Raw genomic sequence first — 18,973 nt, 5'->3', positions numbered from 1 at the left:
CTTGTTCTCCCAACTGGCAGAGACATCCACTGGGGTCTCTGTCCCACGACCCAAGCAAGCATCTTGGAAATGAAAGCAGTAACCCCCAGAATACAGCTTCTGGCAAAGGTCACAGGCCCTCCAAAATCAAGGCTGGGTATATTAGAGATGGTTTTATAGCATGGATAGACTAGGAAACCAAGCTGAGATCCCCTACAACCTGGTCTCGTCTGTAATCTGAGTTAGGGGTGGTCTAATTCATGTTCATGACATCCATGTCTCCTAAGGCTGGGACAGCCTCCCTTTTGTGTCAGCCCTCTGTCACTGAAACTTTGCTTGTGCAATCCTTGACAATTCAGAAATCCCTGAGGAGGCAGTGAGGTTGGAGCTGAGGGAGCTGGGGGACAGGAAGGCCCAGGGCCTGCTTTGGAGGCTCTTCCTGGTGGTATGGGGAACCCTGGAGAATTTACCACTTGTCTGTTTACTCATTTGTAAAATGAGTTCAATAATCCAGTTGTCCATTGAGGGCTCTTACTAAAGAAACACATGACCTAAGGGGTGGGGTTAGTATCTGATGGTTAGCTTGGACCCCATCCACCCTCCAGAATGATCACAGAACTGGGTGCTGTTGGGGATGAGGGGAAACAAAGACATGGAAGGGAAAGCAGGCCTTTCCCTCAGAGTTAACAACTATGGCGAGAAGGAAATTGTGTGTGTGCGAAGCGACCTGAGAACAATCCCAAGGCAAGTGTCAAAACCCCAGATTCAGTAAAGACACCAAGGGAGACATTCCAAATGGAGGCTGGAGAGAGAGTGGGGGCAGCGCTTCACCAGGGAAGCCACCTGCAAGAAGATGTCACGGCCAGCTCAGGCACAAAGCTGGCAGGCTTGGCCCTGGTGAGCAGCCACCCTCAGCGTCTGGGAGACACTTCAGAAACTCTTTAGGAAAGCGCCTCTCTGTCCCAGTGCAGCCAGCTTTCCTTTTGGAGGAATCCATCCCTCCCCTTCAACGTCTCCCCCATCAGGCTCTTCTCAGGGGGTCCCAGAAAATCACACCTAGTCAGTCAGTAAGCACAGCTTCTCATTACTTTTTGCTTCTTCCAGGAATTTCTAGCACTTCTAGAGTGAGATTTTGATGATGTCTCGACGCAGTCAGCGCCTGAGCCATCGTTACCATGTTGATGATGATGGAGGCAGCAGCAGCAGCAGCAGTGGAGGAAGTTCCCTGGTGGCTGGTCAGCACACTGCCTTCAAGGACAGTCCCTTAAGGTAAGCCACTCCACAGCGGCCCTAGGTCATCTTCCAGATCACAACCACTCAGGGCAGCCAAGGGCCTGGCCAGCTTCCATGTGCACCTTTCTTTCCTGCCCCCATCTTTGGTGGAAACATCACTCTAGTGCTTTCTTTCCCCACAAATGCGAGAATTTCCTGTCCCCAGCACCGTCTCTTCCCCTTCTACCCCAACCTGGGCTGCTGCTGCCTTCACTCTCTGAGAACAGGAACTAGGGAGGGGTGACTTTGAGCATTGAGAGGGCCAGAAACTGAGGCTTAAAGCTGGGCAGGGAACAACCATCATGTGGCCCAGTACCCACGGTTTCTGGGGTGAGCTGCAGGGCCTAGCAAGAGCATAGGAAGCCATGGGGGTGATGGACCTGTGGGGGAGGAGACAGGTTCAGGTGGCTTTAGCTCCTCTTGTACCTCATCATGGTGGTTCCATTTGGAAAGAGGCCCTGCCTGGCCCATGGGAGCTGGGGATTTGTTCCAATGTTATAAAGGATTCATCTGTTGAAGGAATAAGAACAGAAGAGGGCTTTGGGGATCATTTCTTTTCATCCTAGAAGCTCCTTGAAAGTCTCTTCCTCCTCCAGGCCTTTCTCCCCCTGTTTTTCTCCTGCTTCATCTCCTTCACCCTCTTTCCTTTGCTCTTCATGCTTGGCGCCCCCCAGGATTCTGAAGAGGAAATCTGGCAGTGTGAAACGCCTCTCACCAGCCCCTCACCTGGGCCCTGCTTCCAATCCTCACACTACCTACTACAGTGAATCAGTGGTCAGCGAGTCCTACGTCAGGGGCCCCCGGGTCGCCTCGGTGGACAAAAGCTCCATCCTACAAGATCAGCTGAACAGCGATGTCTACTGGAGTGAACGTGGTGAGCTCTGGCCAGAGCTTGACAAACCCGAGGGCTTGGGCTGGGGAGAAGGAAGGGAGCTCCTCCCTGTCTTCTAAAGATTCCTAAGGAGGCTAGTGTCTGTTGGGAGTTACCTTACTCCTCCAGGTTGGCTCATCTCCCTGGATCCTCCCAGGTGGGAGATCCTTCCATTCTCCTGAAGCCCCTCAGTCCCATAGATGGCACTTTTCCAGATCTGGCTGACAATAACCATGCCTCCTAAGGCAGAAGGCCACCTGGTTTTGTGCAGCCAATGAGCTAAAAATCATCTTTACATGTTTCAGTAAAGTTCCATTACACTTAAAAACATAAAAAGTGTTCTTACCTCATACAGAAATAGGAAGGGGGCCGGATTTTGCCCTTGTGCAGAACTCCATTCCTGCCCTAAACCACATGGGGGGGGCTTCTGGGTTCAGACCCCCAAAGGGGTGGGAAGTCTGAATTCTGAAAAGTTCTGCCAGGTGTTCCACCTCTGGCAGCTGCTGTTGCTGGAAGCCTGAAGCTCCCTGCTTATCAGGCACCTCCATGCTCTGTGCAGGTGGGGACTTGGTGAGGAGGAGGAGAGGCCTGGGAGGTGCTGAGAAGAGTAAGATCAATGGACTGAATGAGGGCAAAGTCACCTATGATATCTATGGATCTTCCTCAGGATACTCCTCGGAGGATGACTCTGCAGGTAGGCAGCACTTCCTGCCTACTGGAACTCCATCCCCTGGACGCTGCCCCGTGTACTTTGAAGGGTGCCCCATCCAGGGGGGATGGGGAGAACATAGATTTCAGATAAAAGGATAGAGAACTCTGCAGTCTGGCTCCAGGTGGGGGTTTGGAGGTTGGGAGGGCCCAAGCCTCAGCATGGTAATGGGGATGCCTGAGGCCCACTTGTGTCTCCTTCTGGGTGGCTCCTCATGTCTTCACTTTCCTGCAGGGCACACACTTATGGACCAGCCTGGCTCAGCATCCTCATTAAGGAATGCTGCCTCCCAAGTTGGCGCTTTCTTGTGGGTGGCCATCACTTTTCCAGGTGGGTTCTGGGAGTGGGTGGGCACACTGCCCAGGGCAGTCCCTGCTGTGGGCCCATAAGAGCTTCCTCATTCCTATGCTGGGGCACACCAGGCCTGGGTGCTAACCCTAGGACAGTGTGTGGAGACAGGCTTTTATGGCAGGATCCCCAGGCACAGCTAGAAAGCCTTGGGAGATTCAAGGAGCAGCTGCAGAGTGGGCAGGCTGGGAGCAAGCTAACTCTGGGATAGGAGGGCGAAGCCTTTGAACCCCTCTGCTGGGACTTTTACAGGTTGGCTCTTTGGCCTGTTCTACTGGTGGCTGGGCACTACCTGCTACCGCCTGACCACAGCTGCCTCCCTGCTGGACGTCTTTGTCTTAACCAGGTCAGTGAGGCCTCCCTGGGCTCTGCCAGAACCAAAGAACCCATGCTTGAAAAAGCTTCACCACGCTTGAGCTCAGTTCAGCTTTTGAGACTTTTGTGCCATGAATCTTATGACAGAAGGTCAGGTCAGGGTCAGGGGTGTGCTGGAATCAGCTGGAACCAGCTTGAACCTGCTCCTGAGTGTCAGCTACCAGTCAGGGCTCCTCTGGGTATCTAGACTGAAGAAGAAGATGGGACAAGTTGTGTGTGCCTTCACCCCCTTCAGAACTGCTTGTTAACCCTTCCCCAGCACATGCCAATCCCCATGAGCACAGGTGCTGCTCTATTCCTGAGTATCTTGGAGGAGCTGTCCCCTCAGTAGTTCCTGCCTCTCATCTCCACTGACTCTGGTGGCTTCACCTTGGCCAGTTGGAAAGTCCTGAGCTCCCAGGGGTTGTAGTCTCTTCCCAGTCCTTCGGGTAGCCAGGCCATCCTTACAGTTTCTCTGTGGGGGGTCATGTCCAGGTTTCCAGGCAGCCTCCAGGGCTGTGTCCAGGAGCCTCTAGAGCAGGGGTAGGGAACCTGCGCTCTCCAGGCCACATGTAGCCTTCTAGGTCCTGGGGTGCAACCTTTGGACTGAGGCCAAGTTTTACAGAACAAATCCTTTTCTTAAGGAGATTTGTTCTTGGAAGTCTAGATTCAGTCAAAGGGCCACCCTTGAGGACCTCAAGTGCCACATGTGATCTCCAGGCTGCAGGTTCCCTATCTAGCTCTGGATTCTTGGGGCCACAGGCTAGGCCCAGGGAGACTAGCCAACCTTGTCAGGGCTTACTCCTTCCAAGTCCCAATTTGACAAGCACTGAAATGATTTAGCCAAAAGAAGCCTGCCCAATTCACTAGCATATAAGCACATTCCTGAGAGCCCTGGGAGGGAGATGCCTTCCACCAGCCCTGTCACCTTTCATAACAACATTCACACATTTGACCAAGGTCAAATTTTCTCCTTCCACTTGACCTCGAGGGCTGTCCATAAAAGCCCAGAGCTCCCCATCGTAGCTGTCCCAGGGTGGGGGCACACCCTTTGTTGGTTTCCTCAGCAGCTCAGGGAGGGTCGCACAGGAATCTGGTGGGGAAGACCAGGCACTAATGTCTCCTCCTTCATCCCCATGAAATCCAGGAGCTTTTCAACTCTGAAGAAGTTGTTTCTGCTTCTCTTGATGCTGTTGCTTCTGGCTTCGCTGGCTTACGGTGAGCCTTGCTGAGTCCCCAGGGCACCCTGCCAGCCCAGACAGACAAGGGCTTGGGGGCAGGGCTGCTGAACGCAAGTCTGGAAGACAGAGCTTTGAAGGGGAGCCTTTAGCCTTTAGGGGAAAAGGGACCCAGGCCTTGTATGGGAAAGTTCTTGTGCCTGAAATGGGATAGACGGCCTGTGTCTCCTCCTCTTGATCCAATCCCACAAGCCTTTCTTGTGCATCTTCTGTATGCAGGCCTCCCAGACTCATGCTGCATGCCTACTATGACAGTGCTGGCTTTACATGGGTGTTTGATCTGCCCCCTCAGTGGTCACTGTCAAGGCACTTGAGGGTGGGGGAACTGGTAGAAGAGCTGAGTCCACAATGAATGGGTTAGCTGGGCAGGACACAGCCAATGCCAGCTCTGGAGGCCTTTGCCCCTTCTCACTGGGGAGAATGGACAGGGTGGTCCTCCCTGGATGGTCCCAAAAGAGCTGTACTCTGTTCAGGAACCATGACATCACTTACCCCCTACTATGAGATGAAGCCCAGCTTGGGAATGGTGACACCACAAGCTGTCAGTTACCAGGACCTCTATTCAGCTGGCATCTCCTGAAAGCACTCTGATCCTCCAGAAGAGACAGGGCTGTATGTGGACCAGGCTTGGGACCAGGAGGCAGGACTTCTCCATGTCCTCTCCCCAGCTGCTTCTTGTCCCTCATTTTTCTCATAATCCAAAAGTGTGTAATGACTCCTGAAAGGATCATGAGAGATGCCTTTCCTGAAGGGTCTTGCCTTCCAGATCATGGGGCCCATAATGCATGCACCTTCCTTGGGCCAGGGTCTGAGCCCATGTGGATGTGACACTGCCAGACACAGTCCAGGTGTAGGTCCTCATCCTGGACATGTTTCCCTTCTGGTGCCTCAGCCTCTGCCTTCATTAGCCTTTCCTCCCATGTGCTAGGTGCTTGGTATTTTTACCCCTATGGACTACAGACATTCCACCCTGCTATGCTGTCCTGGTGGGCAGCAAAGGGCAGCAACAGGAGAGAGGAGGTGTGGGAAGCAGGAGAATCCACCCCATATTTCCAGGTGAGTGCCTGGGTGAGTGCCAGGAACACTTTGTGCAGGACAGGCAGACAGTCTGCTCACAACCAAGTCTGTTCCAATCAACCCCAGAATCACTCAGTCCACTACCATTTCTTAAGTGTGGCCTACTGTGTGTCAGGCACTGTGCTAAGGGATGGGAATTCAAAGAAAGAATTCAAACCCAAACAAACAAGCCCACAGTCCCTGCCCTGAAGGAGTCCCCGAGTCATGAGGAAACAACTAGGTACAATGGAGATCTACCAGGACAGATGGGAGTGAAGCAGTAGAGGGAGTTGGCTATGCTGTTTCTTCTATGGCAGCCATACAGACTATTACCATACCATCTTTGAAGACAGTTCTGGCCTGGCAGGATCTTCCAGGTGGTGTCCTCTCCTAGCGCTGTCTTTGAAACAGCTCTGCAGCACTATGAGGCATCAGAGGAGGGGGAAGCAGGATTAGCCAGAGGAAGCTGCTTTTGTTTCCATTTTGTAATGAACAAAAGTCTGTTTTATTTCCCTTCTCCCTCTCCCACCCATTCAGAAAAATGAAAAGCAAACCACTTGTAACAAATGTGCAGAGTTAAGCAAACCAGTCCCTTTTTGGCCATGTCTAAAAGATCTATGTCTCCTTCTGCCTCCTGAGGCCATCTCTCCGTCAGAAGTTGGGTCATTTTCCAGAAAAGTACTTGGTCACTGCATCGATCAGAGTTCTAAAGTCTTTCAAAGTTGCTTCTTTGTGGTTCTTCTCACTCTGCTCTGCACCAGTTCATACAAAGTCTTCTCAGGTTTCTCTCAATACCACCTATTTCATTGTTTCTTAGAGCACGGTTGTATTCAATCCTTACACCATAATTTATTCAGCTCTTGCCCAGTTCGGGGGCAAGCCAGTAGTTTCCATTTCTTTGTCTTTGCTGTTTGGGTGCCAAGTGTGTGTCATGCAGACGATAGGTCATTCATCTCAGTGGTGACAGTCTCTTCTTAATGGTCTGTGCTGTGGGGCAAGAGATGAGAATATAAATCCAGGCTATAATGAAGCCTTCATTTAGTAACCTCGATTTATCCATGGATTTCCATCTCCAAACTCATCAATCTTTGCACCAGGGCCACTCACAAGCAGCATTAGGAGACTCTCTCACCTTGGATATGCAGATCCCTGGGGAGCCAGGGTCAGAAAACCTGGGCTCAAGTTTGAGCTTTGCCACTTGCTAGCTTTGGGACCTGGGGCAGTTCAATGCCAACCTCTCAAGACTCAGCCTCCCGCGTTCCCCCGCTGCCTTCAACTGAAATCATAGTTGCCTCCCCCAAAAGGCCTTCCCTAACACCTTGTCACACAGTGAAGTGATTCTGGAGGGGGGGGGGGGTCTCCAGAAATTGGTAGCAGAGCCCAGACTATCAGAGTTGATCAAGCTGGGAAGACTTGAAGGCTGTGTGCAGATCCTGGTGTCTGCCCACCAGAAGCTTGGCCACCAGGTGATTGGATTTGGGGAGTCATGATGACTTGGGAAGCAGATAAAAAGACCAAACAACCTTTGCCTTCTGCAGCCACCTTCTGTTTGTGGACAGAGGTCAGGGGACCTCAGAGAAGGACAAAGAGTACTTGGTCTCCCTCAGTCCTCACACAGTCCAACCACAGTCTAAGTGGTTGACATTATTCCAGTGTAATCTGAGGGGTGACATGGAGTGGTGGGATAAAGGACATGGCTCTAGAAACAGCAACAGATGAGGTGCTGGATGTCAGATGCACAATGAGGTCCACGATTTTGGACACAGCCAGTGTCAGAATTTGATTTGTCTGACTTCTCATGTCAGCTGCAAGGAGTTTTTTTTTCAGATGTGGGGGGGAAAACAATCAGTGGAATGATCACTCACAGGCAGAAGAATTTGGAGGAGGCAAATCAGCCTCAAGGATTAGATTTCATCACATTTTTAAAGGCAACTAAAAAACCCCATAGTTGCTATTCCAAATGAGCATAAGGCAACAGAGGGCAAAGGAAGTCCAGGAGGAAGCTGAGAAGATCATTTTGTCCTTGTGACCCCAACACTCGGCATAGCCTGTTACACTTAGTGGGAGTGTATCAGTGTTTGTTGGCTGTCCTTGTACTAAGTCCACAAAACAACGTGCAAGGGAAGAAGACACAACTATTATTTGTCAGTAAGAAAGTCCCCAGGCACAGGATACATGATCAGCACCAAAAGATGTCACAACGAAACCAAAGGACCATCTTCACGGAATGAGAAATGCTGGTTACACGAATCATTTCAGCATCAAGGACCAGATCAGTGACTGGGCCCCACAAAGGTCAAAATCGAGCAAGTTAGAAGAAAGGGGGACAAAAGGGGAAAAAACATACCGTACAGCTCCAACAGCTCCAGTCCTTCCTCTTCAGATGTGTCAACCACTCAGGCACGGCAAAAGGAACACTGACTCATAGCATCGTTTCCTAAGGATGTTTGACTGCTGCCCCAAAACATCACATTCCAGTGAGAAGGCCAGCAATCCTAGAGGCTGCCTCCGTCAGAGACCAGCGGCTCTTGGCAAGCAAAGAAACCAAAGGCAACACTGGATCTGAAAATAGGCCACTGGCGCAAGAGAAGAAGAGGGTGGTGACTAAAGGATACAAACAGTGGCCCCGTGAAACAGCAAACATCAGGAAGGGCCCTCAGCCTCCCTCTTCAGCTCAGTCCTGAGAGTGGAGGCCCCCAAATTCTTGAGTCAGCTCCTTCCCCTCTCAGTGACTCACCTTGTTAGGAAGCTGTTCCTGCCTCTGAAATGTGCCACAACTTCTACCTTGCCAGGACAAGCAAAGCAACTCTAACCCTGTCCATGTCCACAAAGTCTGAAAACCATTTTCACGTCTCCTCATCGTGTTGTGTGTTTCCAAAAGTTTTCTTGATATCATTGGTTTTTACTTAACCTACCTTTCCCAGTGTGTCTTCTCAGAAAGAGAAGCAGGGAATTTGGAAAAACCCTGCAAAGCTTGTGTGATCTACTAGTGAAAATCATTTTGAATTAGGTACATCTTTACACACACACACACACACACACACACACACAAACGCACACATCCCACTGACTTTGAAGACTTGTCTCTAGCTTTTGCTTTCATGTGACCCACCTTGCTCAGTGTATCCTTCCCATTTTGCCCTCCCACAGAGCCAGCCCTTAAGCAAAAGAATAAACCAAAAAGGGGAAGAAAAGTTCAGCAGAACACAGCAGGCGAGCCCAGCATTAGATGCAGGTTCCCTGCCAGTATTTCCCACCCTAGCCAGGACGGGAAGGGAAGAAGATCCTCATGGGTCATGTCTGTTCTTTCCATTTCCATGGTTGTCTGTGGTGCTTGTTTTCTTGTTCTCCTCATTCATTTATTCCACTTTTCCCCAGTTCATGTAAGTCTTCTAATTAAGCAGAGTTGTGGCTTCGTACAGCATAGTCATATTTCCTTGTATCCATAAGCCACTCCTCTGTCAATGAGTTCTTTGCTACCAAAGAACTTTCTTAGTGGTTCAATTGGTATGGCACTGAATAAGTTAATTTAGGTAGTTTTATCATTTTTATGCTACTGGCTTGACCTACCCACGAGGAGTGAGTACATCTCCAACTGTTGAGATCTCTACGTATGAAGAATGTTTTGTAATTGTGTTCATATAGTTCCTGTGTGTGTCTTGGCAGGCAAACTCTCAGGTTGTATACAGTATACAATTGTATACAGTTATTTTCAATGGAATTTCTCTTTCTATCTCTTCCTGCTGGATTTTCTTGATTAATATATAGAAATGCTGATGGTTTTGATGGGCTTCCAACTTTCTTTAAGTAATTGTTTGAACTGGTTTTGTTTTAAACTGGTTTTTTAGATGACTCTCTAGGGTTCTCTTGGTAAACCATTGTATCATCTACCAAAAGAGATAGTTTTGGTTCCTCATTGCAGTTTTTTCCCTTCAGTTTCTTTTCTGCCTTATTGCTATATCTAGCAGTTGCTGTAACTGGTACAACACTGAATAGCAATGGTTGGCAATGGACTTTCTTCCTTTACCGTGATCTTACTGGGAAGGCTTATCCCCATTACATATCATGCTTGCTCTTGGTTTTAGTTAGATAATACTTATTTTAAAGAAGACTCCATTTATTCCTGTGCTTTCTAGTGTTTTTCAACAGGGATGAGGCATTTTGTCAAAAGCTTTGTCTGCACCTGTTGAAATCATATAAATTTGTTGTTTATGTTATTGATATAATCAGTTACATTTATAGTTTTCCTAATAATTGACCCAGGCCCAACTTCTTGGTATCAATCCAGCTTGGTCACAGTGTCACAATATATCTTTGTGATATATTCCTGTAATCTCCTTTCTTAGCATTTAATATTTTTCATCAATACTCATTAAGGAAATTGATCTATAGTTCCCTTTCTTGGGGAGACGTGACTCTCCTTGGTTTGGGTATCAAGATTATATTTTTGTCATAGAAAGAATTTGATAAGATTCTATCTTTACCTGTTTTTCAAATCGTTTATTTAGTGTTGGAATTGATTACTTTTTAATCATTTGGAAAAATTTGATTTAGTCCTGGGGTTTTTTCTTAGAGAGATCATTTATAGCTTGTTTCGTTCCTTTTTCTAAGATGGGGTTATTTAAGGGCTCTGTTAAACAGGACTATTTATATTTGAAAAATTCATTTCATTTAGATTTTCATTTTTATTATTGGCATGTAGTTGGGCAACAAAGCTCCTAGTAATTACTTTTATTTTCTCTTCATAGATTGTAAATTCACTGTTTTCATTTTCTGATGTAATAATTTGGTTTTCTTTTGTAAAAATTAAATTAGCCAAGGATTTATCTATTTAATTGTTTTTCTCAAAGCTTATAGTTTTATTTATTAGTTCATTGGGGTTTTGTTCTTTCAATTTCGTTCATCTTTCTATCGATTCAAGATTTTAATTTTGGTGTTTAATTGGGAAGGGATTAATCTGTTGGTTTTCTAAATATTTTAGTTGCATGTCTAATTCTTTAATCTGTTTCTTTGTCTCTTTGATTGATGTAAGCATTTGAAAATATACATTTCCCTCTAAGTCCTGCATTGACTGCATCCCCAAAATTTAGTTATGTCATTGTCACCATGAAATTGTTAACCATTTCTATGATTTGTTCTTTGACTCATCCATTCTTTAGGATCCATTCTGTAAGATCCATTCTTTTTCTCCAACTCCTCTATTTGTGTATCTTTCTGTTTCAAGCATATTTCTTGTAAATAACATATTGTTGGATTCTGGTTTCTAATCCATTCAACTGTATTCTTCCATTTTATGAGTGAGTTCATCCCATTCCCATTCACAGTTGTGTTCATTAAATGTATATTTTTTTCCATGCTATTCTTTTACACTCATCCTTTTGTTTTTTACTCTGTCCCTTCTTCAGTAGTCTTTTGTTTCTGACCTTTGCCTCCCTTAATCTATCCCGTCATTCTTCCCTCCCCCTCACCTTTCTCTTAGACGCTTTTCCTCCTACTTCTCCTTGCGTAAAATGAATCTCTCCATCTCATTGTGTGTGTATGTGTATTCTTCCCTCTTTCAACCAGTTCAGATGAGAATAAGGTTCGTGTTGCCTGTTCCCCTCTTCTGTCCCTCCCATTGTATAAACTCTTTCTAGTGCACCCCATTTATGAGATAACTTTCCCCATTCTTTCTCTCCTTCCCCACAACCTTCCAGTGCATTTCTCTTCTCCACCCTTCCATTCTTTTGAGATCCTCACAACATAATACAGTCATTCAGGTCGCTATCTATTTAGACTGCTTCTAGGACCCGTGGTGATCATAAAATTCTGAAGTGGTTACATGTATCATCTTGCCACACAAGGGATCTAAACAATTTGCCCTTTTTTAGTGACTTGTGATTTCTCACTCATGTGCACCTTATTATTCTTCTCCTGAGTTCTGTGTTTGAATGTCAAATTTTCTATTCTGTTCTGGTCTTTTCATCAGGAATGCTTGAAAGTTCTCTATTTCACGAAGGGTCCTTATTCCCCTGTAGGACGATACACAGTTTTGCTGGGTAGTTTAATCTTATTGTGGGCTCTAATCCTAGATCTTTTCCACTCCAGAATATGATATCCCAAGCCCTGTACTCCTTTAATGTGGAAGCTTCTAAATCTCATGTGTCCTGACAGTACTGGATTATTTCTCTCTGGCTATTTGCAGAATTTTCTCCTTGACCTGGCAGTTCTGGATTTAGAACAGTTGCTGGGAGTTTTCATGTAGGGGTTTCTTTCAGGAAATGATTTGTGGTTTCAAGTTCTACTTTGCCCTCTGATTCTAACACATCTGGGCATTTTCCTTTGTAATATCTTAAAATATTATGTTGAGCTCCTTTTTTGTTCCTGGCTTTTGGATAGACAAATGACTCTCCAATTCTCTCTCCTCAATCCATTTCTAGGTCATTGGAGTTTTGTATGAGATCCTATACATTTTCTCTTGAATTGATTTTATTTTTTGTTGTTGTCTCCTAGAGTTATTAGCTTCTATTTGCTCAGTTCTAATTTTTAAGGAATTCAGTATTTTTGTGCTTCTTTTACTAATTATTCATTCTTTTCTCATATCTTTCTTGTACCGCTTTTTAAAAATTTTTCCTCTTCCACTCTTAAAATCACTTTTTGTTCATTTTTATCTCATTCTTTAACTCTTCTAGGAATTCTTGTTCAACTCTTATCCAATCTACCCTTTTTCTTGGAGGATTTGCTTAAAGATATCTTCAAGTCATTGGCTTCTTCTGTCTTTCTGTCTTGAGCCATAGTAGCCCTTTGTGGTCAGGTTCAGTTTTGTTTACTCATTCTTCCAGCCTATTTCTTGACTATGAACTTGATGTTGGCATTGGGCTCAGCTCACCTCTGGGCTTTCTTAGTTCAGTCCGCAAACTTTCAGTGCTTCCATAGTGGTGATATCTGTTCACTGCTATTCTTGTCTGAGTTGTGCAAGTTCCTGACTCAGGTTTAGGTCTTCTGGCTTGCAGGTGCTGGAGTTTCTGTAGAATGTTATTGGACTCAGTCATTGTTAGCACACTTTGAGGTTCTGCAGGTTCAGAGGGACCGAACTTATTGACTCTTCTTGCGCCTGGGTCTCCTACCCGAGGTATCCCACTGCAGGACTAAAAGTGAACATTGAGCCCCCAGCTGTGCTCTGGGGCTCAGGTCCAGAACCTCTTTGCAGAACCCCTTTCTTGATCAGTGCTCAGCTAGGGCCTCGCTCACTCATAACTGCTCCTCTCAGCCTAGAAGAGTCATTTGGCCCCCTTCATGCTCCCAGGATAGCCTGGGATCTGCTCCTGCTCAGGGATTCAGTTCTAGCCCTTTTACCATCCTTGGGCAATGAAATGCTTCCCACTGTCCTGGCTGCCATTATGTTGGGCTCCTGGCCAGCCCCCACCTCAGTGTCCACAGCTCTCTTATTTCTTAAGCTTCCCTGGGCTGGAGAAATGACACACAGGGATGTTTTCTTGGCTTTCCTCATGAGAATGTGGTCTGGCACATTATCTAGATGGTTAGAGAGGAGGTGGGCTGGGCTCATCAAAAATGCCCACCCTCCCTCTGTTCTCTTGGTTCTGCCCCTGTGCTGTGTGGTTGGTGGGGAGGGGACCTTCTGCATGCTTAGCCTCCTTTGTACCTCTTGGGGAGGTCTCTGACCTGGCTTTTTGCCCTGAGCTCTCCCAGCTTCTTTGCCATTTCGACCCTGGTGACCCTGGCCCTCCCTCATCACTCTCCTGGCTCACTGCCGCAGTGTCCTGAGTGGCCTCCCTGCCTTCAGTCTGTTCTGCACTCTGCTCTCAAAGGAACTTTCCTTAAGAACAGAGCAGACCAAGTGACTTCCCTCCTCAGTCAATGGCAGGGCCTCCCCTTTGCCCCCCAGAGGAAAACAGCCCCACCCTGTCTTTCCAGCCTTAGCCTCATTGGTCTTCTGTACTCCTTTCACACTCGGTGACCCTACCCAAATGGCTGCCCCCATGCTGAGAATTCATTCTGGTGCTCTTTCTTCCAGTCAGCCTGTCAACCCACATGTATTTATTAAGCACTTCCTCAGTGCCGGGTCCCGGCCTAGGGGACACAGGTACACAAAATGAAACCATTCCCATTGACCAGGAACTTCCATTCTCAGGCGGAGACCAACAATGCTTACGTTTTTGTAAATAGCGTAAGTGTGAAATGAAGAAATCTGCCGACAGCAGTTAAACGACCTGGTGGCTTTTAATGTCCTTGTCTCCTCCATTCAAATGGAAGTTCTTCGTACACAAGAAAGGTTTCCTTCTTGGTCCTTGTGTTCTCAGCACTCAGCCCCACCTCGGGCACACAGTGGTGCTTAACAAATGCCCAGTGCTCCTTGTTCCTCCTCCTAAGAGACTTTTCATCTTTGTGTGTTTTCCTCCTTGTTCCCAAGGCTGAACAGCATGTCCTGTCCAAGGTTCATGCCCTAGAAAGGCGGCTGGAAACTCTGGCTTCTGAATACTCTGCACGTTGGCAGAAGGAGGCCATCAGGCTGGAGTTGCTGGAGCTGCAGGGGGCCAGTGGGAATGGAGGTGGAAAAAGCCTGAGCCACGAGGATATTTCAACTCTCCTGGAGGGCCTGTTGAGCCGATGGGAACCCACCCTGAAGAAGGACTTCCGTAGGGACACCACTGCCCACATCCAGGTGAGGAGAACGCTCTGCTAAGAAGACCAGGTCGGCAAGCCCAGCTAGTGGAAGGCATAGAGGTCTTGAGGTGAGGCAGCACTCTGGGCTTGGCAGGACCTGCCAAGTTCTCTGGGTCTTGTTGAACGCCTGTCTCCTTTTTTGTGGTCTCCAGGAAGCACTCACCACCCTCAGGGCAGAACATCGGCAAGATTTGGATAATGTTCTAAAGAAGATTTCTCAGGCATCCCAGGTAATCCAGAAGCTCTGACGCTTCTGGAGGCAGAGACACAGGGGATGGAGGGCGGGGGGGGGGGGGGGGGGGGAAAGGGTGCGGGGAGGGGGGGAGAGGGGGCAGAGACGTCTTGGGGGAGGTCACTTGTAGCTGGAAATGTTGGTGCTGCTGTCAGTAGACCTAACACTTGCTTACAGGTTTCTGGCCAGATTCCATACTTGTATGGGAGCATATTCGATTGACTCATTGTCCCTGAGAGCTCCTGTCTGAGGACTCTGGATCCCCTTGTCCGAAGGATAAGCAGAGAGCTTACTGATCTAAAGCAACCTAAGCCTCCTCCTGTAGCTCCTTTCTGGAACCCCTTTCCTGTACTGAGCACATCCATGCATGAAGACTAGGGAGGGATAAGATTGTCAATGAGAAGACTGTAACTCAACAGCTGAGTTTGAAACTCTTTTCAGGGACTGAGAAGTGACCTCACCACTCTAGGGAAAGTGGTTCATGCCTAATCTCAGCTGAGTTGGGGTCTCTGTCAGATGCCTCCTCTTGGTGGGATGATAAGAGAGGAGTCCAGTCTTTGAAAGGTCTAGCCCAAACTCAAGGTCAAGATTTCTGGAGCCCAACAGTTTGCAGAGACTCAGATCCTCCTTAGCAGACAGAGGGTCCACCCAGAGGAGACAATGAGTCCCCAGAGTGTGGTTTGGTGTTTTCATCAGTCTCATTGTGCCATCATCTTCCTTACAGGAGCTGGAAAGCTGGGTGCTCCAGCTAAAATCTGAATGGCAGAGGTAAGGCCCCAAACTAACTGGCAAAGAGAAGAGGAGGGAAGGAAGGCTAGAAAACTAGACCAGAGAAAGCACCACTGAGATTCTCTGGGGGGGTGTCAGTAGAGCCAGAATACTTGGGTTAGCATGTCCATAGGATTAATCCCAGCTGGTAAGGACCTCAGAGAGCAGATGAGGGTCCTGAGGCCTGGGAGGGAAATGACTTGCCCAGGGTCACACAGGGAGTAAATGTCAGGGAAGACTTGCACCCAGATCTCTGGTTCTGTTCTTTCCCTTTGATAGTGGTTCTGCTTGACTCTATCCTGTGTCACTAGCCAGTGGCTGCCCTTCCCTTTTCCTTTTGTCACTGTCTAGTTTGGCCCAAGAAGCCCTCCAGGAAAACATATTAAAGGCTATGGGTCCACTGGAGGCCCAGCTGGCTGGCCTGAGACAGGAACTGGCAGCCCTGAGCCAGAGACAGGCTGCAGTGGCAGAGGAAGTAGACCTTTGGCCACAGAAGATGGCAGCCCTGCGCAGTGATGTGAGTCCTCCAGTCCACCACTTAGACCACATGTGCCCCTCTCTCCAAGGTGGGCTGCCTGAGCATCTGCCCAGGGAGACCCAACCCTCTAAGGTGTCCACTGGGGTCCAATGAGATCTTTTTTGGTAGACCTGAAAGCAGTGGAAAAATGCCAGTCACTTGGTTCACAGCCGTCCCTTCCCTGGCACCAGGAAGACATGCATAGGCTCTGAGCTCTCAGAGTCTTTCTAGACACCCCCTCCCCAGGTCCCCTGTCCCGGCCCTCTTTCTTCCTTACCTCTACTGTTTTGTGGATGGTCTCTGGTGGTTTCTAGGTAGAGTCTCAGTTCCCAGCCTGGATCAGTCAGTACCTTCTTCGAGACAAGGGCGCTAAGGCTGGGCTTCTTCAGCTGGAGGAGGTACAGGCCCAACTTCGGGACCTGGAGCACAGAATCCTCACTCAGGTGGCAGAAGGGCAGGTCAAATCTGCCAGTGAAGCTGCTGCCAGCCTGAGGCTGACCCTTCACAAGGAAGGAGTGACTGGGGTCACAGAGGAGGTGAGGCCTGCCCCATTCCCTGTCTGCCTGTCGGAGGTCATGGGTTTGCCCTGAGAGGAGCCTCCAGGGAAGGAAGGGGAAGCCCTGGCAGAGCAGGTAGCACACGTGGCCCTCTGGTGAAAGGGCTGGGCCAGTTCTGCAGGCAGCTAGGCCCATGAGTCCATCCATGCCTGTCTTTTAGGATGTGCACCAGATTGTGAATGAGGCCCTGAAGAGATACAGTGAAGACCGCATTGGGCTAGTGGATTATGCCCTGGAGTCCTCAGGTAGGTAGCCTGTAGAAAGCCAGAGGGCTGGGGACATGATGGTTGCCCATTAAGGGACAGCAGGAATTAAAAACTCATGATGCCCCTTATGGGACGGGGCAGTTGAAGGGCTGATGCCCTGGCAGTGACCCCTCATCTTCAGGACTACCTCTGTGTCCTGCCAGCCCTCAGCTGCCCCCACCTCACTTCTCTCCCTCTTGTTCTTTCAGGGGCCAGCATCATCAGTAGCCGCTGCTCAGAGACCTATGATACCAAGACGGCCCTTCTCAGTCTGTTTGGCATCCCCTTGTGGTACTATTTCCAGTCCCCAAGAGCCATCCTCCAGGTATGACAGAACAAAGGGCCCCCAGCTTGGCTCTCTGCCATCTCCCACCTTCTGTGGGGGCTGGGCTCTCAAGGTGGGAGGATTACACAATGGAAATCTATTCCATTGGCTGCCCACCTGACTTGTCACCTGACTTGTCTTCTGCCCACAGCCAGATGTTTACCCTGGCAACTGCTGGGCATTCCGGGGCCCCCAGGGCTTTGCTGTGGTTCGATTATCTGCCCGCATCCACCTCACTGCTGTCACCTTGGAGCATGTACCCAAAGCCCTGTCTCCCATCAGCAACATCCCTAGCGCCCCCAAGGATTTTGTCATCTTGGTGAGTATCTGAGCCTTGCAGCTCTCCATTCCCGTATGCCTGACAGCCATTTCTTAACAGCAGCATTGTGAGGTGAGGAATGGAAGGATGTGCCCATTTTACAGCTGGGATATTGAGGCTGGTCTCTGGACTCCACAACCAGCCCTTTCCCTGCTCCCCCTCTTCTTAGAGAGAAGCCAGAAGAGGACAGCTGACAGCAGTCAAGATTTCAATGCTGTCTCAGGGTCCTTTTATACAACTCCTTTATACATGGGTGCCTCCATGGCCAGGTGTCCCATGGGGGAGCTGAGTGGGGATGATGAGCACCATTCCCTACAGTCACCTCCTTAGGGCAGAGTTGGAATGTCCTCATAAGGAGGATGTGGGTGAAAAAAGTGGAGCCAGAGGAGAAGAAGAAACGTGTAGGGGAACAGGATGCTTCAGGACCTAAATCCTGATAGATGAAGAAACTGAGGCACCTACAATTAAATTGTGTGTCCCAAGCCATTCAGCAGCTTAGGGGAAGAGGCAGAGAAGGAGGCCAGGGGCTTGGAGGGAAAAGGATCTGTCTACTGAGTTAGTGAGAGATGCTGGAAGGTGAGGGGACCAAAGAAGGAAACATCATGGTGGCTTTTGCTTTCTCCCCTTTACTCTCCCCAATGTATCCCCCCCTACACCCCCTTCCTCCTCCTCTTCCACCTCCTCCTCCACAACCTCCCCTTCCTTTGCCTCCCTGGATTGATCTGGATTCATGTCCTAACAGCATGACCTTTCCTCTAACCCCCTCCCATCCATCTATCCATCCATCCATCCATCCATCCATCCATCCATCCATCCATCCATCCCTTCCCTTTGCTTTTCCTTCTCTGTAGGGGCTAAATGAAGATTCACAGTCGGAAGGGGTGGCCCTCGGGCACTTTACCTATGATAATGCTGGGGAGTCCATTCAGACCTTCCACTTTCAGGTATGGAGGGCTGGCCCCACAGTGTCCCAGGGAGGCTGGTGCTCTTGAAGGCTAGTTCACCAGCCATGGGGATGCTGTGGCTTTGCTAGGAGCTGCAGTTTGAGCCAGGACCCCATGGTTCTGATAGCAACCTGAGGGATAACATTCAGCCACTGAAGAAGGCCTGGGGGGGACGGGCTCTGGGGTCAGGATGTCCACCAAGGGATCACGAGCCTTCCTGACCCCAGTCTCCTCTTCCCACAGGGCAATGACACAGCCCCATACCAGGTGGTCGAACTTCGGATCTTAAGCAACTGGGGTCACCCTGAGTACACCTGCATTTACCGCTTCCGGGTCCATGGGAAGCCTGCCAATTAGCCTCTCCCCCCCAGGGCCTTTCCCCTCTTTCCCCCTTCAGCCCCTCCCCTCCCCCAGCAAGCACTTCATCCCACTTTCTCGCCCTCTCCCACACTTCATCCCTTATGGCCACTGTGGCTTCTGGGAGAGATACAAGGTGGGAGCCTACCACCATGGAGCAGTTTGGCCCCACCCTGCCCTCTCTGATGGAGAGGAGATCACCAGCTCAGCTATTTGTT

The 18,973-nt window shown here is 48.9% G+C and overlaps 1 protein-coding gene across 1 annotated transcript; it reads left to right on the top strand.

Annotated features, from left to right (window-relative positions):
• Positions 1-1,117: 1,117 nt before the first annotated feature.
• LOC140532088 (SUN domain-containing protein 2-like) lies at positions 1,118-18,755 on the top strand. The gene is made up of 17 exons (XM_072650634.1): positions 1,118-1,248; positions 1,926-2,125; positions 2,682-2,816; positions 3,066-3,161; positions 3,432-3,525; positions 4,991-5,087; positions 5,732-5,827; positions 14,238-14,489; positions 14,644-14,721; positions 15,448-15,491; positions 15,843-16,008; positions 16,323-16,544; positions 16,726-16,810; positions 17,020-17,135; positions 17,287-17,454; positions 18,306-18,398; positions 18,642-18,755. The coding sequence occupies exons 1-17, from the start codon at positions 1,118-1,120 to the stop codon at positions 18,753-18,755; spliced, it is 2,187 nt and encodes a 728-aa protein (XP_072506735.1).
• Positions 18,756-18,973: the final 218 nt, after the last annotated feature.

The sequence above is a fragment of the Notamacropus eugenii genome, chromosome 3 (genome assembly GCF_028372415.1).
Source record: "Notamacropus eugenii isolate mMacEug1 chromosome 3, mMacEug1.pri_v2, whole genome shotgun sequence".
Lineage (NCBI taxonomy): Eukaryota > Metazoa > Chordata > Mammalia > Diprotodontia > Macropodidae > Notamacropus > Notamacropus eugenii.
This window is presented reverse-complemented; position numbering and strand designations above follow the sequence as displayed.